Here is a 22,501-nt window from a genome sequence, read left to right on the forward strand (position 1 = left end):
AGAGTGTTTACAATCTTTTCCTTTGATTTTACCTGGTAACCTAGTTTTTTACCCTAGATGACCCAGTATCGAACATGTTTAAGATTTCATTAAGGGTAACATTCTGACCAAGTTTCATTAAAATTGGGCCAAAATTGTGACTTTTAGAGTGTTAACAAGCTTTTCCTTTGATTTGACCTTGTGACCTAGTTTCTTTCCCCAGATAACCCAATATTGAACTCGTCCAAGATTTTATTTAGAGTAACATTCTGACAAAGTTTTATTAAGTTTAGGTCAAAAGTGTGACCTCTAGAGTGTTTACAAGCTTTTCTTTTGATTTTACCTGGTGACCTAGTCTTAGACCCCAGATGACCCAATATCGAACTTATTTAAGATTTTATTTAGGGTTACATTCTGACCAGGTTTCATTAAGATTTGGCCAAAATTGTGACTACTAGAGTGTTAACAAGCTTTTCCTTTGATTTGACCTGATGACCTAGTTTTTGACCCAAGATGACCCAATATCAAACTCTTCAAAGATTATATTATTATTATTATTATTATACCAGATTTGTTGAGCGCCCTTTTCATATGGAATATACGTTCAAAGGCGCTTTATAATTAAACATGTGACACATCGCAGATATGTAGGAAAGTAACAAAACATGACATATGCAATCACAAAACTGAAACTGAACAATTTGATTAAACGCCTTTTTTTTATAAATGATATATTCAATGGCGTTGTACATAATAATAAAAAATAATAGTTATTACAACAATATCATAAATGAACAATGATAATATTTATAGCCTTATTGTAACAAACAGCCATGACCGCGCCCCCACCCTTGAGGTCATATTGAGGGTAACACTCTGACTAAGTTTCATTAAGATTGGGTCGAAATTATGACCTCTAGAGTGTTAACAAGCTTTTCCTTTGATTTGACCTGTTGACCTAGTCTTTGACCCCAGATGACCCAATATCGAACTCATCCAATATTTTATTGAGGGTAACATTCTAACAAAATTTCAATAAGATTGGGCCAAAATTGTGACCTCTAGAGTGTTAACAGTCAAATTGTTGACGACTGACGGACAGACGACGACGAAGGTTCTACCCAGTACCCGCTCGTGACGAATTAATGCCCGAAGTTACAGCTGGGGTATTCCTCCACCATCAAAGCAGGAAGGTCGCCATATATGACCTTGGATTGGGTCGTTAAACGCAACAAAAAGCAAAAGCAAAATCTTCAAGCAACATGTTTTTTTTGTTTTCTCCATTCGTCCTTCTCTCAGTCACAAATGACTGATTCTATCAAACCTATTTCACTTATCTGGTATATCTGGTGTAAAGTGCTTGTCCATATATCATATTGAACTAACAGATGTAGTAATTGGAATGGTGATATTTTTTTATTTGTGGCTGTTGATTTCTTAACAGCCATTTTCGGAACACAACGGGGGCACCGCTTTAGAATTGTCATTGCAGGATTTTAAATCGGTTAATTTCGTACCAACCCTCACTGTTTAACCATACTACATGGTAGTATAAATAAGATTAGCTCCCATCTTTAAATTCCTTTAATTTCTCTTGCATCGTTTCTAGTCGTAAGAATTTTAAATTACAGTACCCAAGACATCAGCTGATCCTGCGAGTCAAAATGCAGTAGAACTACGGGGGTTTCAGAATTCCATTCTTAAAAGTACTTTCAAATAAAGATATATTTTTAAACCCCTTTCACGCTTGATTATAATGAAAAACATACACAGAAGAGGGAAAATGGGATTTATGGTCGTATTTCCTATTATGTGTGATCTGTATAACTAAGTAGGCTTCGAGTGTCCGTACGATTTACATTGTTATCAGTTCTTACTTGTTTGTTTGTTTTCGGTTAAATGCCGTTTTTCAACATTATTTCAGTCATGTAACGACGGACAGTTATGATTTCAGACACATTGTCTTTTATCAAATCGTCACGGAGATCATATGCCCCGCCTTGGGATCGAACTCGCAACCCTGCGATTCGTAGACCAACGCTCTCCCTACTGTGCTAAGCGGGCAGAATGTTTTTAGTTGTTATAAATGTTAACCTTTACCATGCTAAATTTCTAAATGGACTGGCTCTTATTTCTTATTTGGGCGGCCCCACTTATTCAAAAGGGTGTTCACTGAACTTTACTGACTGAAAAGTGCCTTCTTGCAACTGCATAAATCTGGAAGCGCGGTGCCTTAAATAAACTGAATATATGTAAATATATGTGTTATTTGGTTGCTTTTTTTCTTTTTGAAGTAACATATGCCTACTTGCTGCCGTATGGTCTTGTTAGCGGTGTGGCCACCGAAGAGGAAATCCTGCAAGGAATACGACAGTGGACTCCAGTTTACATTGATATATCGGCAAACGACATTCAACACGTCGAAATCTTTTCGAACGACAATGGTAAGTAAAGGGGTTGCAATGCTCTTATAGCTACAAACATAGTTCTTTATATTTTTCCTACTCCAGTGGAACATTTTTAAATTATACGAGAGTCCTGCAAAATGTTCGTCATTGGGTTCTGATTTCTTGCTACGTTTTATCGAATTATTTTATTACAAACCCACATTACCAAAACAATTTGTTGTAACCGTTTTACCCAATCGCGAAAAGTAGATAGTCTTCTTTTGGTATATACTTGAGACATTAATAAATTTCGCTGCCAAGAGAACTTCTATACTTCCAGAAAGCATTTTCTTAAACCTTGGAATTAAAAGAAGTCACATGGACTTGAGTCAGGTGAATAAGGCGGATGGCTTACAATTTCCGCCTTTTCAGAAGCAAAAAGGACAATGGAGTTTCCACTTTCTATTTCAACAACCTCGCACTTGTGAGAGGAGGCGTTGTCGTGTATAGTTGGCCTCCTGGCCATCTTTTGCTTGGACGTTCCTTATTGTAAAACTTCACTTTCTTCAGCACAGAGTTCTTGCAGAATCCTTCAGCGAATGTATGACACTTGCACGACTGGCCCACTAGAATTAAAGAAAATTGCGTACGACCTCTTTTTCGAACTTACGGTTCTCTTGACAATACAGAGGGTTTTCGATCTTTTCGCTTCCACTGCATATTATCAGCCTTTCTCTGTGGCTCAAACATGTGCACTCAAGTTTTGTCACCTGCTATTAGAAATAACGTCTATCACAGCCTTTGTATGTTTTCAAAATTTCCCGGGCACATTTAAGGCGTTTTTTGCTCCTCAGTGAGCAAATAAGGTACCCATCTAGTGCAAACTTTTCTCAGTTCAAACGCGTATTCAGAATTGTTTACACACTGCCTGCTGATATGCCAGTAAAACTGGCTTTATCTTCCACCGACAATTCCTCATCCTGTTCGACCACAGCTTTTACAGCAGCGATGTTTGCCTTGGTAACAGAGGTTTAAGGCATATTCAAGCTTTCACCAACCAAAAACTGCGCATTTTAATGGCCCGAGGTCCATACATACCACACAATTCATCAAATATCTGCTTTGAATCTATATCATGCCTAATGCGGTATTTAATATAGCTACGAATTTCAATCTTTTTATCCATTTTACAATATGACAAATAAATTGGTCAGTGTATATGACTGCACGTATTTTAGTTTGAAATAACAAGGTCATTTGAAAAGCAGTTTGCACGAAACTTAATCGTTTTTCTTCAAAAGTGTTCATTACAGACTTAAGAAGCCGTTTCGCTAGGATGAACACCAATACTGTCCGAGGCGAATGAATGAATGAAAAAAAATGAATATATTTTCTTCTGAAATATAATCATTAAATTATTATCATGAGCCTTTCTTAATTCAATGTATCGGCTAGTTGTATTACCCGAAATTTTCATGCATTCCAATTTCAAACGGGCGGCAATTCATGTGTTTGCACATTGTATCACTACATGATATACATAAAATCTGTATAAAAGAAGATCCTTTGGAAGCAAAGAATGCAACCAAGCAGAATAATAGCAGACTCGGTTTGACTGAGTGTATTGTTAATCAAAGCATTGTAAATACTGGAGGACGGATTGTCTTGAAATGTATTGATTCTGTCAGGTCCGAGATCAGCTATGTCCCTTTTCTGTTGGGACTGTGAAACTAGTAAATGTCTTTTTCTTTCTTTTTTTTTACAACAGTGTAACCATTTCATTGCCAAATTTCTATGTTCATTGTGAATTTAATGACTAAATATGAACAATGCAGACTATCATGATCAGACTGCACAGATGTGCATGTAGACACATACACACAATTACAAAACAATCATACACTTTGTTATAACTATTGGGCAAATATACATCAAACTGTAATAACATAGGGAACAGAACTGGAACATATTTTTAAGGTCACTAATTATAGCAGGGACGATCAGACATTTAAGAAATACACAATGTCATATAACTGATTACCGTTTTGCAAATTAAAATAGACTGTAACAGCCAAATCATTTGAGCATGAACTCTTTTGTTTTTGCTCTAAAATAGTAATAACTTTTACAGATTTACCGAGAGCTAAGTAATATTCTATTCGGCAATATAATAAAGTCCTTTCTCAATAAATTTCCAAATATCATAAATTATTGGAAAAGTCTTTTACTTCTTTTGATCATCAAAAGCAATATCAAAGTTCTATAATTCTATTTCACTTCTTTGTGGTGATTAAAAATAACAAATTTCCGAGTATTTACTTCCCCTAAATTCTGTTTTTTTAGTACAGCTGTGAATTCCATTGATGTAAAATCTTCAATGAAAAATCCGTCATTCAGCGATAAGAACACTAGTATATAAAGCGAGCTTAGTTTATTGGTCAGTGGTCAAATCGTCTGCTCGAGTATATATTACACTAATCCTCTGCATTCAATTAAAGCGCGCAGTGAAGCGTGGTAATATCAGTTGTTCTATGTGCTGCCATTTGAGAACTATTTTCTTTCGGCGGAGTGTGAAATCTGTGGTGGTTATCAAAAATCGACTAAGCCGAAATTTGTATATGTATTATTGTGGTTCCACTCACATCATATGATACAATGTCCATAACGTTGGCACCAATATTTCAAGAATTATCCCCCCTTTTAACTTAGAATTTCAGGTTAAAGTTTTGGTGCACTTTCACTTCATCTTATTTATTACTAAATGGATTTGAGTCAAACTTAAAATAGTTGTTCAACATCATCACTCACATATGACACAAGGGCCATAACTCTTGCACCAGTATTTCATGAATTATCTCCTCTTTTTACTTAGAATTCCAGGTTAAAGTTTTGATGCACTTTCACTCTATCTTAGTTATTACTAAATGGATTTGATTCAAACTTAAAACAGTTGTTCCACCTTATCACCCACATCATATGACACAAGGGCCATAACTCTTGCACCAATATTTCATGATTTATCTCCTCTTTTTTTTTTTAGAATTTCAGGTTAAAGTGTTGATGCACTTCCACTCTAACTTAATTTTTACTGAATGGATTTGATTCAAACTTAAAATAGTTGTCCCACCTTATAACACACATCATATGACACAAGCTGGTAGCCTAGTGGTAGAGCGTCCGCTTCGAGTGCGGGAGGTCGTGGGTCCAATCCCCGGCCGCGTCATACCAAAGACGTAAAAATGATACTAGTAGCTTCCTCGCTTGGCGTTCAGCATTAAGAGGGTAGTGCTAGGACTGGTCAGCCCGGTGTCAGTATAATGTGACTGGGTGGGGTATCATGTCACGTGTCTACGGCGTGATATTCCAGTGAAGCAGCACTATAAAGGTGGGCATTGTGCTCACTGCTACAAGTAGACACCGTCGTTTATAGGACTGAAAAATTGTTAAAAAGGACGTTAAATCCAAACACACACACTTTTAACTCTGGCACCAATTTTTCATGAACTATGCCCCTTTTACCTAGAATTAAAGGTTAATTTTAATGCATTTTCACTGTACCTCAGTTATTACAAAATGGATTTGATTCAACATGACACAAGGTGCATCACTCTTGTACCAATATTTCATGAATTATGCCCCCTTTTTCCTAAAAATCATACTTGATATTTAATAGTTTTGATATATTTGATCCTTATCTCTCTTATTACTTTATACTTTTGACACAGACTCAAGCTATTATCCAATATTTCATCCATGTTGGAGTCATTAAACACTCCAGTGACAGCTCCAGCTTTGTCAGATGTGCCCAATTTCACTATCCAGCATCGTAATAGTCGAGTGCGCTGTCTCCTGTGACGGCTCTTGTTTTTAGCTCACGTAGTGACAGGGTGAGCTTTTGTGATCACCCGTCGTCCGTCCGTCCACAATTTCCTTGTGAACACGATAGAGACCACATTTTGTAATTGATTTAAATCAAACTTGCACTCAACTTGTATGGGCATAATATCTCGGATCCTTTCGAAAACTGGCTAGATCTCGTCACGGGTTCCAGAGTTATGGTCTCTTAAAGGGCCAGACTTTGCTATTTTTGGCTTGTGAACACAATAGAGACAAAAGTTTGCGATCAACTTTAATAAAACTTGCACACAACTTGTATTGGCATAATATCTCGATTACTTTCGAAAACTGGCCAGATCCCATCATGGGTTCCAGAGTTATGGCCCCTTAAAGGGCCAAAATTTACTATATTTTGCTTGTGAACATGATAGAGACAACATTTTGCAATCTACTTTAATAAAACGTGCACGCAACTTGTATTGGCATAATATCTCGGTTCCTTTCGAAAACTGGCCAGATCCCATCATGGGTTCCTGAGTTATGGCCCCTTAAAGGTCTAAAATTTGCTATTTTGGCTTTTGCAGCCATATATAGACTTCATTTATGATTTGATTTGATACAAACTTGCAAAATATCTTCAACAACAATAAATCTTGGATTCAATGATGAATCTGTCAGATCCAATCATAGGTTCTGGAGTTATTTTATATCTGATTACCTCCCCTGATTTTAATCAAAATGGATTTATATCAGTAAGTACTTATAGGACTTATTTGAAATTTTCATTATTGTCATTAGTTGGACTTGGACAATCAGTGTAGATAACTATGGACTGTTTTATGTCAAATTACCTTCCTTTATTTCAAATTAAAATTGGTATATCTCCGTAACTAATGAAGATTCTGATCTGAAATTTCATTTATGTCATCAGATGGACTTGGACAATTAGTGAAGATACATATTGACTGATTTTTTTACAAATTACCTCCCTTTATTTTTTTATGTAAATGAAGATACCTAGCAGCTTCTAATGAGATTGGTTTGAAACATTATTGATGTCTTCCATGGTAAGAAATTTCTACTTTTACTTGCTTTTCTAATATATTATTGTAAAGGCTTGTACTCTGTATCGTCCGCATGCATATACTGATGCATGATTACCTCCCTTGATTTTATTAAAAATGGATTTATCTCAGTAAGTATTTATAGGACTCATTTGAAATTTCATTATTGTCATTAGTTAGACTGAGACAATCAGGGTAGACAACTATGGACTGATTTTATGTCAAATTACCTCCCTTTGTTTCAGACTAAAATGGGTGTATCTCAGTAACCAATGAAGATACTGATTTGAAATGTCATTTATGCCATCAGATGGACTCAGACAATCCGGGTAGATAACTTTTGACTGATTTTATGACAAATTACCTCCCTTTATTTTATGTAAATGAATATACCTCAGCAGCATCTAATGAGATTGGTTTAAATTTTATTTAAGTCTTCCAGGGTAAGGAGTAGTCATGCTAGTACAAAAATGCAGTATTTGAGCCAAGGACCCTCAAACTTGGTATGGCAATTGGCTATATCTTGTATGTGACCCATAGGTCAAAAGGAACTGTTACAAGAACATATTTATCCTGATTATTTTTAAAGTGTATGCCTATGTGATCTATGCCAAAATTTGATCTTATCTTTAAGAGCAATGGTACTCAGGTGAGCGATATAGGGCCGTCATGGCCCTCTTGTTTTTTTTTTGTTTTTGTTTTTTTTTTGTTCTTGAACTCTGAAGCCATCAAACAGTTACCACTGCAATGTTTATTTATATATTTATTATGATATAGTTAACAAGTTAATGCGTAGACTCTCGTAGGAATACGAACACATGCTTTTTTGTAATACCGGTATATAATAATTATAGTTGTTCTATTTTGTTAAGGGAGGCGTGGGGTTGGGGGCGGGGGGGGGGGGGTAGAGGGGCCTCCGTGGCCGAGTGGTTAAGGTCGCTGACTTCAAAGCACTTGCCCCTCATCGCTTTTGGTTCAAGCCTCACTCGAGGAGTAAAACTATTCATGTGAGGCAACCATCCAGCTTGCTTACGGGAGGCCGGTTGTTTTACCCAGTTGTCCGCTCGTGATGAAATAATATACGTAGGGGCACCTTAGGTCTTCCTCAACCATCAAAGCTTGAAAGTCGCCATATGACTGATAATTGTGTCGGTGAGACGTTAAACCCCAAACCGTAAACTAAATAAATTGTTACATATTTGTAATAGTAAGATCTGGTGTTAGACTAACAAGTCTACTACAACAGAGGGCGCTGAATGTCTATTTTATAACAAGGGAGACTAAAAAAGTACAACTGTTGGAATCGTTTCTGTGAATGTGTAAATTACATGTTTACCGAGTTTTTTCTATAATACACGTAGTCATAGGCACTGGCACCAGACCAGAAAGAAAATACCTCTGTACGTGTTATACCTTACCCATAGGTATCATATAAGAACCATGGTCATGAACAAGAAAATGCACTGACCTATTTCAAGCACACATTTCTTACATAAAACGCGCAGTTCGATGAATGGGTACCTAGCATATTGAACAAGCGGTAATTTATCTTCCATCGTGCACCAGTCACATTGTCTTAATATTTCATATTGCAGAGATACTTCGAATATTTTAGGCTTTCGTCAACGTTACAGAAAAAACTTGCGTGAACTTCCCTAATGAATATCCGGTCTAGAGGTCACAGCGATGTGCACATGTTAGGCGGAATGTAAACAAACAAAACAGAATGCAAAATATTCACAGTTATACAAATAAAAAAATCAAAATGATGAATGAAATTCATCTTAGAAATGATTTTGAATTTGAAATAATACATTGGTATACATCTGTTTTGTTTATTTTATTCACATTGCACATTTATGCTGCATATACACATATTAGCAAACACGTGTAGTTATATGACGACTGACCTACATTTTCACATCAACCAATCAGACATGTTTTGTAATATAGACCGGAACTTCAACAGGGAAGTTCATCAAAGTTTTTTCTGTAACGTTGATGAAACTATAAACTACGCACAGTTTCTCTAAGATAAGAAATACTGAAGAAGTGTGACCGGTACACAATGGAAGATAAATTATCACTTGTTCAATGTCCATAGTACACATTTATTGAGCTGCACGTTTAAATTGAGAAATGTGCGATTGAAATGGGTAAGTGTATTTTCCCGTTCATGACCATGGTTCTTATATGATACCTAGGGGTACAGAGGCATTTTCTTTCTGGTCTGGTGCCGGTGGTCATAGGATGGAGTTTCTTGTTATTTATTGTTGTTTGGGCAATTGGAATTTAAATGTATACATTATTCCAGTTTTGTAATTTGGTCATGTGAAGCCTTTTACTGATATCCAATAGCTTGGAATCATTTTCTAGCTTTTCAATTGATTTTACATCCAGGTCATATGTTTTCAGTACTCACAGACAACTGGCGACATTATTGAAGGTCATTTAACCCGTTAGCCTATATTGTTGTATTGGTAAACTGACACGAAATCCACGCGTTTTTTTTTGTTACCCTGTTTCCCTTGATATATATATATATATATATATATAACGCTACTAACGCTACTGTTGTAAATGACTGGTATAAGACTGCTTTGCGATTGGCTATTTACGGATTATCGTGGTCTAAAAAACGATATTGTTAGCTATTGGACACACTATTCAAGTGCAATAAAGGGTTTTAAAAATACCTGGGATAAAACTACGGAAGCTCATTAGTGACAGACCTTTTCGCTGGACCCTCATAGCTAAACGTTTAATACACTATACCTGGAAATTGCTTTTTGTAAAAACACTAATTCTAACACCGGTCCATTTTACTAAAAATGGGGAGTTGATATTCAACATTCAGCCATTTTACAAAGACATGTCGTGTTTTGTTTATTGTACAGGAAATAGTGTGCAACCATATCTAAACAACACAATATGAATGTTTAACATGTATGCCCCATATGTAAGCCCCTCACAGGAGACTAATTTACTTGGGTATTGAGTATGCTGATACAATGACATTGAAACAAAGAAAAATATCAAACAGGGAATGCCACGCACCAAAAGCGCAGCCTCCTCAAAACGAACCCCACAGCACGCAAACGCGTGCACCACACACACACACACACACACAATCAAAGCTTACACATCAGGACAAAACGAACAACACACACACACACACTCAAAGCCAACACATAAGGACAAGACGAACAATAAGCATAAACACACGCGCGCACACAGTCAACACACAAGGACAAAACGAACAAACAAAGGAACACAGTGGGGCACCGCCTTGGAACGGTCAGTGGCAAAAACACCACTGGGGAGCTTAAACCGGTTTATGGTGCGCACCCAACCTCACTCTTACCCCCACCATGTTCCAAAGACATGGGACAGTGTAAATAAAAGTAATCCCCTCCAGGTGAATCTCTAACACACGTAATGGAAACAAAAAGGCATGGCATGTAAAACACAAAAATGCTCGTGTATAAATATATAAAAAGCAAACCTTAAGAACCAAAAACGTATGTACTCAATGCCTTTTCAGAAGACAGAGCAACAAGAGAAACACCCTTAATGGCCCGACGAAACAGGCCAGAAGACAAATATCAAAACAGTTCAGTCCTGGTAGGATTTAAAAACTGCTCATCATAGAGTCCTCCCCATCTTCCGTCAGACGCAATCAAAGAGGGAAGCGTAGTGTCCAACTGTAAACGGGTTGAACACTAAACATGCGGTATGTCTCAAAACAGTTGGGTCGTAACCTCTTTTAATAAAACGTTTGATAATCTTTTCAAATACATTTGGAAAATTACCATGACCCAAGATCTTACGAAGTTTGTAAACCACATCCCCATAAAAAACGGGTTTAGAAATACCTTCTCGCAGAAGTGTCTTTAAATTACTATTGAATTTTTAAAACTAAATCAGAATTACGATAATAAAATTTAGTAAAATATTTACGCAATTTGTAATAACGGTAGCCTTGCTGAAGAAGTTTACTTGTAATATATTGATTACGTTCATTGAAATGCTTGACAAGACTGCACGCTCTGGCAAACCGAATTAATTGAGAAATATATACCCCATAAAATGTAGCCTGAGGTACATCCCCATCCAAATGGGGAAAATTTACAAGACTAAAATTAAAATCATCCCTCTTGTCATAAATTTTGGTATGTAAAAACGTTGGTCTACGGATCGCGGGGTCGCGAGTTCGATCCTCGGGCGGGGCATATGTTCTCCGTGACTATTTGATAAACGACATTGTGTCTGAAATCATTCGTCCTCCACCTCTGATACATGTGGGGAAGTTGGCAGTTACTTGCGGAGAACAGGTTTGTACTGGTACAGAATCCAGGAACACTGGTTAGGTTAACTGCCCGCCGTTATATGACTGAAATACTGTTGATAAACGGCGTTAAACCCAAAACAAACAAATCGTTCAACAGGGAAATGCTGCCAAAATTACCTTTGTCCCAAAAAATAAAAATGTGAGTGAGTCACTTGATTCTGCCAAGATTTGACACAAAAATATCATAAATCGCAAAGAAGAAGACTTGAAACATAAATTGAAACATATCTCTAAAAACATTGTAAGAAGCCAACATTATAATATCGCAAGGATTTGAATAAAGCAAGTTCATGCTCATACTCATAGTAGATATTTGTCTGTTTTAAAAAGGCTAAAATATTGTTGACAGAAACGGGTTTTGAACAAAATGTATGTTCCCTTCGTTTTGTAGATTTCCCTGCAGGTTCTTGTTTTCTTTTATTTATGCTGAAAATTTATTTATAGTTCAGCTATCTAGATATCGTTTCCCAATAGTAATTCTAATATTTTGTAGCCCCTCATCGATGTGGGTTCGAGCCTCACTTGTGGCGCTGAATTCTTCAAGAGAGGAAGTCATACAGCTGGCTTACGGAAGGTCGATGGTTCTACCCAGGTTCCCGCTCGTGATGAAATAATTCACGGAGGGCACCTACAGTCTTCATCCACCATCAATGTTGGAAATTCGCCGTATGACCTAACTGTTGCGGTGCGACGCTAATAATGATATTTTGTAATTATTCTACCTCTCTTTATTGATTATACAAGTCGAAAATAAATTAGCAACAACAAAACGAGCCTTGAAATTGCAATAACCACCTAAGCATATTTCAACCAGAAAATGCCAAAGATATGCAAATTTTACTGGGAAAATTTTGGTTGATACTCCGCCAGCAGATTCACACATTAATTAAACAGGAGTAGACAGGACAAACTGTAGAGACAAACGGACAGACATACATACTCATGGACAAGACAAGATCAAATAATCTCTCAATAGGCTCAATGGACACCACTAAATGCAGCCACTATATAATTCTATATAACCCACACTACAAAACCAGCTTTTTAAATCCATTTTCTAATATATGTGACTGCCGCAGCCTGCTTCTTTCAAAAGTTGAAGTTTAGTGCAACATAAAGCTCAAAAGAAAATAGGATGTTAACATTTCGAGGGCTTCGCGCAAGACTATTGTAACTGTATATAAATAAAGAACATGATACAATAGTATTGCACTAAACACTCGATTTTGACCAGCACAAATAATACAGCAACACCACAAGAGGAGGCAACTAACTTGATCGTTACAGTTAAGGTTTTAATATTTTTGTACCATAAAACATACAGGATTTCTTGGTTCAAAAATGGAGATACTGTCTACCACCCCGAACCTCCATGACGTGCTGATCCAAGCAAAGGCGTTTGTTACATGCGGGACAATAGTGGACACAGGAGATGGCTTACCGGATATTGAACTCGACTACGAGTCATTCCAGGTTGAGTATTTAGGTTCGTACGACAATGCTTTTTCTTTTACATGTATTCATTGGTACAGTAATGCATATTTCGCCTTATTTTATAAGGGAGTCATAGCACGTGAGTGGAGCGAGTTATGAATGTAATAATGAAAGGGACTGGATAAAATATGTCATGTACATTATACGAGGTACCATCAATATAGCCCAGAAATTGTGATTTATGAGCCTCCCTCCTAATCTCTTTATGGGAGCGTGCACTCAAAAGTTGCGCTTGTCTTTCAATACGACCGTCCGAATTTGTGTCGCACCTTTCTCAAAAAGTATTTGACCTAGTCATAAAACCGTTTAGGATTATTAAGCATGTGATGCGATACACCTTGTGTTTAACTACCAGAGTTATGGCCTTTGCTTAGACCAAAAATTGTGCATAAAAAGGGCCTAAAAGTTTGTGTCACATGTGTCTAAAAAGTATTGACCTAGGATTATAAAACCTTTCAGGAGTATTATTCAGCTCTTAAAGTTGCGCACCTTTGGTTTTGTTAGAGATAACACTTAGCCAGACCAGAGTTATTGCCCTTGACAAAAGTGTACATTTAATTTTAAGGGCATATAAGTTTACGTCATATGTATCTTAAAATGACCTAGGGTCATGAAACATTATAGGAATATTATTCAGCATGTGAAATTGTGCAGCTGGAACTGTATTTGGGATTTCAGTTGGTAAGACAAGAGTTATAGCCATATAGCCATGTTTGTCAAACAAAAGGCATACAAGTTTGTGTCACATATATCCAAAAAAAGCAAAGAACATTAAACCTTAAAAGCAGCGCCATGTAATGTTGCGCACCTTGTGTCCTGTTAGAGATTTCACACATCAAGACCAAAGTTGTGATCCTTGACTTAGTTAAAATACAAGTAAAATTCTACAAAGTTTGTGTTCCATATTTCTTAAAAAATCACCTAGTGACATGAAAGCATGTAGGGATATCCTTCATTATGCGGATTTATGCACCTATGATTTTTTAAGTTTCAGTCTGAAAGTCAAGAGTTATGGCACTTGACTCAGTCAGAAATGTACTTTCAGTGCATAAAAGTTTGTTTCCCATGTGTCTTAAAATGTCCTTGACCTAGAGTTATAATGAATTAGAGGATTGTATTTGTAAGTGTTCTGTTTATTTTTTACTTAGCATTACAATTAAGTATAGTAGTAGTAATCTTAATAAACATATATCGTTTCTCGTTCTGCGTACCTGTACGTATGTAAATGTGTCTTAGAAATAAACAATGTGTTTACAGGAGTAGAACCAGTACTTACCGGTGACGAACAAATAGACTGCCCAGGAGCAACAACCACACCAATGACAACGCCAGGGGTCACCCGACCGAAGCTGAGGCGTGGTCCTGTAAAACCTACAGCAGGTAGGCTTGTGTTATGGTATAAAATAAGACATTCACATTATTGAAATAAGAAATGCCCTTAATCATCATCCCCGAAAGAATTTTAAACGTCAATGCATTACTAGGAAGGGCTTAATGTAATGTTGTTAGAACGTGTTGCCCAACCCATTTGCTTTTGTATTTTTGTAATTCTATGTATCTACTTGCATGTATATATGAGCGATAAAATATGGTTAAATCAAGGCATTACTTTCATCAACATGATCAAAAAATGTATTCTGTAATGTAGGTATTTCGCTTAAGTGAAAGTTTTATACATTTTAGGTAAAGTAATTATACATATCTGGGAATGAACAGGGTATAAAATGAAGCCTGTACAGATGTTATTAAATGTTTTAGGTTCAAGAAAGACATCAGGAATGGAGATGATTGTCGCTGTGGCAGCTGTGGTGGTAGTACTGGTGGTTTACTGACTGTTGAGATAATATTTTAATTGAAAGGAGCTTGTCTGGAGATGATCATTGTAGAATTAAACTTTTTAAAATAGAAAGTAGTGTTTATGAAAAAGAGAGAAGTCGTTAATTAATATTTAAATTAATATCATTAATCTATATTTAAAACAAAAGCTGTTAAATACAGCATGATTATTATATTTTTACATGAAGTTTGACTGCTGCATCGTAGATAAAAAAAAATTGTGAATTAATACTTGCAAAATTTATTTACAAACTAACGAATACATTTTTAGGTCGAAACATCAGTATTCAGACTAGTCCCTTTCCATTATAAATATTGATTTTGCCGGAATGGTCTGGCCACATTTTATTCAGAGTTAACTTTTAGATTATTAAGGCATTTCTGTTTTTCAAAACACGTGGTTTAGTTTTTCAAGTTCAATTTTCATGTACAGTTTGTTCACAAGGAAAATGTCTAGTTTATAGAGATGTTACAAATTGTACCTAAGTGCAGTGTAACGAAAGCTACTTTTGGCTGTAAACTATTTGCTAATGTAAAATTTAGACTTCGTTCATTATTTTAAAAGCCTCTTTAAAAGTTCCATAAGGCTTTAAATTTTATGTTAAAACAATTAAAACAGCTAGATCTATATTATATAGGTTTTAAACATAATTGCACGGTTAGAAAACTGCTACTTTAATACTGAAAATGAACAGTTACAGTTAAAGGGAGGTAATCAAAAACAATAGATTTGTTAAAACTTTCTTTTGTTTATCAATATTTAAACCTTTGATAATATTGGAGGAAAACAATTATTGGAAACATGGTTAAAGAAGAAATTAATATATTTTATGTTCATATCGAAAAATGTGGCAGCAACATTTTAAACAAAGGCATTCTAAGATTTTAGCATGGTGGGCCTTTACGAAAATAGGCAAATAGTGCATTCCCCACATGCGATTTTGGCATTCCCTGGATTTTAGGGAACTTTATATGCGCATTCAGCTAATTCACGTCCGAAGAATGCCGCACTGTCAATCCAGAGAACGTAAAATCCAGTGTCATTATGGATCCACTACCTTATTTGATTGATGCATTTATCGTAAACGCCGACTGATATTACATGTGCAGTAACCGTGACTCTTACGTTAACTCTTTGGTTTAATTGCTTGTTAGCTCGCCTTAGCACGAAGTGCTCAAGGATGAGCTTTTGTGGTCAGTGATTGTCCGGCGTCCGTCAACACCTTCCAGCCTAAACCACCTGTTCAATTTTAATGAAACTTCACAGGAATGTTCCTTGCATGATCTTCATTTAAAAAATAGTCAAAGAAATGAATTCCATACAGAACTCTGGTTCCCATGGCCACCGAAAAGAAAAACTTTAAAAATCTTCTTGTCTAAAACAAAAGTAGCTAGGGCTTTGATATACGGCGTGTGGCATTATCTAATAGTCCTCTACCAAAGTTGTTCAAATTATCCCCCTAGGGTCAAATATGGCCCCGCCCTGCGCGGGGGTGCGGGGGGAGTGGGGTCACATGGTTTACATAGATTTATATAGGGAAAAACTTTGAAAATTTTCTTGTCTAAAACCACAGTAGCTAGGGCTTTGATATTTGGTATGTAGCATCATCTAGTGGTCCTCCACCAAGATTGTTTAAATTATTTCCCTAGGGTCAAATATGGCCCCACCCCGGGGGTCACATGGTTTATATAGACTTATATAGGGAAAACTTGGAAAATCTTCTTGTCCAAAACCACATTGCCTAGGGCTTTAATATTTTGTATGTAGCATCATCTAGTGGTCCGCCACCAAGATTGTTCAAATTATTTCCCTAGAGTCAAATATGGCCCCGCCCTGGGGGTCACATGGTTTATATAGATTTATATTGGGAAAACTTTTGAAAATGTTCTTGTACAAAACCACAGTAGCTATGGCTTTGAAATTTTGTATGTAACATCATTCTAGTGGTACTCTACTAAGACTGTTCAAATTATCCCGTAGCGTTAAATATGTCCCCGCTCCGGGAGTCACATGGTTTATATATACAAATATAGGGAAAAACTGAAATCTTCTTGTTTTTAATTTACAGTCTTGAAATTTGGATGACATGTACAGTTTTACACACCGATCTTAAATCTGACTCTCATTGACCATGAATATGACCTACTGACCTACTTCCTTGCTTTTTCAGATACAGCCTTGAAATTTGGAGGACATGTACAGTTTAGCACACCGATCTTAAAACTGACTTTCATTGACCATGAATGTAGCCTACTGACCTACTTTCTTTTTTTTTTTATGATACAGCCTTGAAATTTGGATGACGTGCAGTTTTGCTAACCGGTTTTAAAACTGGTTTTCAGTAACCATGAATGTGACATACTGACCTACTTTCTTGCTTTTTTTTAAGATACAGCTTTGAAAATTTAGTGACATGTACAGTTAAGCTCATTGATATTAAAACTGACTTTCATTGACCATGAATTTGACCTACTGACCTACTTTCTTGTTGTTGTTGTAAGTTACAACTTTTAAATTTGGGAGACATGTACAGTTTAACACATTGATCTTAAAACTGACTTTCATTTACCATGAATGTGATCTACTGACCTACTTTCTTAATAATTTAGCATCAGTTTGACATTTGAAACATGTAGCTCATATAAGCTTAGTGATCCAGGATCACCATGACCCTCCTGTTGTTGATTGTATTAAGAAAACATTTATTTTCATACTTTTCTTGTGTTTTTTTTTATTAATTGAGTATAGGTCTACATTTGTGTAACTGATTAGCCATTTTATGCGACCATTTTCAGACGGTGTTGTTTCTTTAATCTTACTTTTGTTTTGCATATTTTTGATAAAAGGTTTTAAGTTGTTGCTCATCTGAGCACAAAGTGCTTTTTGTGAGCTATTATGATTACGCTGTGTTCGTCGTGCATGTTCGCTTACGTGCGCAGTCCGTCCGTCGTCAAAAGTTCTTTAAAAGACATCTCCTCCAAAAGCACTGAGTGTATTTTGATAAAACCTAGTCTGTGTTTCTTTGGTAGTTCTCTATCAAAAGCGCTTCCGTTCGGTCGCACATAGTGGCGGCCAGAGCTTAAAATTAAAAAAAAATAATCAAACTTCTGATCGGATTTTTAAAATAATTTCATACAAATAGGCCCTATGAAACCTTCTTCCAAGATTTGTCAAATTATTCAGTTTCGTCTAAAAACATGGCCTCAAGTGGGCGTGGTCGCTTTTCCCTGTATGTATATTCTGGAAACTTTAAAAATATTCTTGTGAGAAACTGCTGGTTCGGTTTTAAAATGATTTTACATAAATTGATTATGTGTGACCTACCGAGATTGTTCAAATTTTGATTCGTCAAAACATATGGCCGCCAGCGGGTATGTCACTTTTCCCTATATGTGTATATGGTAGAAAATTAAAAGTCTTCTCGTTATGAAACTACAGGCCCGATTTTAAAGCACTTTCTCATAAATAATACTTGTGTGACGTACCAAGATTGCTTGAATTATTCTGATCTTCAAAAGATATGGCCGCCAGAGGCCATAGTCACTTTTCCCTGTATGTACGAGGGCTGTTTAAAAATAACGTTGACTTTTGGCGTTAAAAGCCGCATATTGTGTAAAGAACAATGTGAAATATATGAGTGTAATTCGCAGTCTTTATGTAATTTGGTTATGCACTTTTTGAAACATTTTTGCGGCTAGGCGAAGCGCGAATAACGTTTTTTTTTTCTAACATAGCTACGCGCTATAACCTGCGTAGTTGCTTTTTCATCTGTCATGCTTTGAATTCGATCGCTAATGCTTGTTCGCCCAAAAATTAATCAAGGTGCAGCAATATGTCTGAGGGGGATGCACTGAGAGAATAGTGTCAGTCGGACATGGGAGATGGAAGCAAACAACGTTTAATCTAAATGAGTATTACTGGTTATAATGCATGTTATATCGGCATCGACTCAGAAAGATAGTCAGACAGGTGTTTAGTTATTTAGACATTTTGGCGAAAAGCAAACGCCACATTCATGGTCGGTCATCTGTGTCATGATCTTCGAGTGGTACAAACTATTCAAAAATTGTCCAGAATTGCTCAAAGACTGCAAAGGTGGAGGGAGAAAACAGAACATCCTTAATTCAACGTTAACATTAATGTATAACCCCATGGATAAAGACCGAGTGACCGAGTGCTGACGTCAAAATTAATAAAATAAATTTACATATATATATTAATGCAAATTTAATGAAAGCATTCCGACGAAGGCACGACGTCATTAACGTTCTCAAAATATGATCGCCGTGCGCTGGGTCCATGCAAAAGACTTGTTTCCGAGGATGCATATAGCAAATATGGTCATATGATTGTATGGTCATAATCACGTCAAATTTGCAGTGCATTTAGAAGAAAGATTCATGATGTTATATTTCTTGTGTTGCTTCAATAGTGTACAAACGCTAGCAAAAAGTCTACGTTATTTTTAACTGCCCTCATATGTAGTAATCTAAAAAAAAATTACAAAAATTGTCCTTGTGTAACCTTCTAATAAGATTGTTCAAAATATTCTGATTTGTAAAAAAAACATGACCGCAAGAGGGCATGGTCTCTTTTCCCAGTATGTATATAGTAGAAACTAAGAAATCTTCTTTTATGAAACTGCTGACCCGATTTTAAAATACATTCACACAAATTGTCTCTGTGTGACTTTCAATCAAGAATGTTCACATTATTTTGATTTGTCATAAAACATGGCCGCCAGGGAGGGTTGTCACTTTTACTATATGTATACACTGGAAGCTTTAAAAAATGTTCTTGTTAGAAACAGCAGGCACAATTTAAAACATTTTACTTCAATGTTCCTTAAATATTTAGCGTATGATATCAGGGTTTGATTGTCTACCGTAAGTGTTCAAATTAATGCCCTCGGTTCAAAAATGGCCATGCCCATGTGTGTGATATGTAATAATAATACTATATAATGTAGGCTAATATAAAAGAAACTTTGAATATCTTCTTCTCTGAATCCATAATATTTAGAGCCTTAATATCTAAATAAACCTAACTCTATACTTGTACCATCACGTTATATAAACACACTTGAAGTCTTTTACACATGTGAGCGCTTTTGGGTCAGTGACCCTCTTGTTTTCATTTTTATGTATGTCGCAAAAATTTTGAAAAAAAAAGCTATGAGCTGTTTAGTTAATTAGAATATTGCATTTTGTTTTGAAAAACTGCATTTAGACTTTCTAGATATAAATGCAGAAGTAATGGCGTAACGTTATTTATCCAGGTACGAAACCCGCACCATTTTATGAATTAATTGGAGGACGTTATTGAATTTATTAAAACGCCAACTTAATTATCTTTAAAAGTTAAAATATGAAACAATTTGCAAGTTAAATATTTTCACATAACTCGTAAAATTCATATTGAAACGTGCTGCACTTTTTAATTATTGGCAAAAGTCTCAAAAAACAAGAACTCTGACTTTCACATTTTATTACACCATATTGTAGGCCATATGTTTATTTAGGATTGTGAAAGGATACATCGTGGAAAATTCTGTTAGCGAAAATATCATCAAAAGTGGGATTTTCTTAAAGACTCCCTTGATGAAAACTTGTCCGAGGTCAAAATTTTCAATTCAGTACAGCAAAAAATTAGTCACACGTCCCTTTCTTTTTATTTGCTGAATTTTCTACATATATTATTAAGTTTTGAAAAGCCACGGTTTAATAAAATGTGCATAGTAGAAAACGAATTGACCCGAACGAGCAGAAGTACCTTAACAGAGCCCATCCTAGTATGTAATGTATGCTTGTATTCATTGTCATTGGCTAGGTCACTGGAGACAGAACAGAAAGAAGAAAATGCCATCGTACATGTAATAACCTACAACTAGGTTCACTACCCAATGGGCATTTCAATCGCAGTTTGACCTATGCACAACTATGCAAACGAAGAAAAAAAAGATTTTTTTTTTATATTTTCGTTAACGCTTATACAAAAATGTTTGATTTCCTATTGATCTTCCGTTTGTTTATTTGCCCGTCCGTCGGTAGACCACTTGATTTCGCTTACTACCGAGCATTTTCACAGCACATTTTCATGTGGTCAGTATATTGTGCTTATGGTCAAGAGTTATGTCAAAGTAACAGGATGACTAGAGGCAGTTCCTACAGGATAGCGTCTTTGCAAATGGCTGTAAAACCGCTTAGGTCAGGGGTCAATTTCGTAAAAGCTTAATCTTTAGCCAGATAACGGTATATGAATTCATACAGAATGATATAGCCTGCATCCAGCAAATGCACACGACCTTTGCCTACGATATTGTTCTAAAAGGCCAAGATCTAAGACACTGTGTCAAAACAATCTTCTGTCAATATCTGGAGAAAGCTTATGCCTTAGAAAATCAACTTTAATAGGTTATTGGCTTTAGTTCAGGCCCCATGTTCACAAAACACTCAATTTCAGATGAAATTCATTTGTATCTAAATCACTAGTTAAAAATAAATATAAAGTTTATTACCGTTTCTTTTCAAGTCCCTTTTTAGTACTGATTGTCAGTTTCAACTTGAATTTAATTTTGAAGTTGTAGTAAAATTTGATTTTAAAATTTCAATCTCAAACTCAGACGATACCAAGAAATGTTTTGTGAACATTGGACCGGTAGTGCAACTGTCTTGTGTTTCGGTTATTACAGCGTTTAGAGAAAATATTACATATTCAGCAAAAACACGGGCATAAATGTTTTGATGTTCCTTGTATTGTCATTTCTGTTTTATAATTTCAGTACTTGTATATTTCATTTCTGTATGTATGGATGAAGTATTGTGATCGTCCCCTGTCCGTACGTCGTTATCAATTAGTTCAAACATTATCGTCTCGTAAACGACATTCCAGTTTGCATGGATGGTAACCTTTCTTAGTTGTTTAATAATGGCCACAAAGAACTCTGTCTGCCTTTTCAACGGAAAAGACCAGCTTGATTATGAGCTGTAAAAAAATGGCTTGACCATCTCTGCCAATGGGAAAGCTCATATGACAGACAAGAATGGATACAATCGGAAAATATAGATTTTTATTAAACATTTGGATAAACACTTTAAGAGAAATCTTAACTAAAATATGATATGCAAAATAATTCAGGAGTGAAATGGGAGGAAAAGGGTTAAAAAGTAAACAGAAACAAAAATGTAGTAACAGAAGAAAAGCATAAGACGGAAGAGGGCAAATGTTAAACATTGTCTTTTACAATGCTATATGGGTTTAATGTGGTGTTAGGGCGGGGAAAGGATGGGATTGGAAACACTAAGAAACGAAGTTCAGTACTATAAAAATGGAATATGTGAAAAAGTGGCAGAAGATGCATCTGGGGTGACGATGTGATTATGAAGGGTGGAAGAGAACACTTGTGTGTATGTGGGAGACCAAGGTATAGCAGAAAAAAGTAAACACAGGCGTAAAAATAGTTTTTATTTTCCGAGGGATGTTATAAGGCGAGGAGTGGGGACAACAAGTGAAGAAGGGGTTCAATTGAAAGGGGTTTTACCTTGGAACAATG

The 22,501-nt window shown here is 36.0% G+C and overlaps 1 protein-coding gene across 1 annotated transcript; it reads left to right on the forward strand.

The window, feature by feature from the left end:
* Positions 1 to 2,036: 2,036 nt before the first annotated feature.
* LOC128557651 (uncharacterized) lies at positions 2,037 to 21,413 on the forward strand. Its single transcript, XM_053545457.1, has 4 exons — positions 2,037 to 2,423; positions 12,943 to 13,104; positions 14,370 to 14,492; positions 14,871 to 21,413. The coding sequence occupies exons 1-4, from the start codon at positions 2,240 to 2,242 to the stop codon at positions 14,942 to 14,944; spliced, it is 543 nt and encodes a 180-aa protein (XP_053401432.1). The 5' UTR covers positions 2,037 to 2,239; the 3' UTR covers positions 14,945 to 21,413.
* Positions 21,414 to 22,501: the final 1,088 nt, after the last annotated feature.

This window comes from Mercenaria mercenaria, chromosome 6 (assembly GCF_021730395.1).
Source record: "Mercenaria mercenaria strain notata chromosome 6, MADL_Memer_1, whole genome shotgun sequence".
NCBI classification, from domain to species: domain Eukaryota; kingdom Metazoa; phylum Mollusca; class Bivalvia; order Venerida; family Veneridae; genus Mercenaria; species Mercenaria mercenaria.

Bases quoted from the DNA above. Each gene is read 5' to 3' on its own strand.
- LOC128557651 (XM_053545457.1), top strand. From the start codon at position 2,240: ATGTGTTATTTGGTTGCTTTTTTTCTTTTTGAAGTAACATATGCCTAC. The intron at 2,424-12,942 runs GTAAGTAAAGGG...TAAAACATACAG, and splicing joins AATCTTTTCGAACGACAATG to GATTTCTTGGTTCAAAAATG. The intron at 14,493-14,870 runs GTAGGCTTGTGT...TAAATGTTTTAG, and splicing joins TCCTGTAAAACCTACAGCAG to GTTCAAGAAAGACATCAGGA.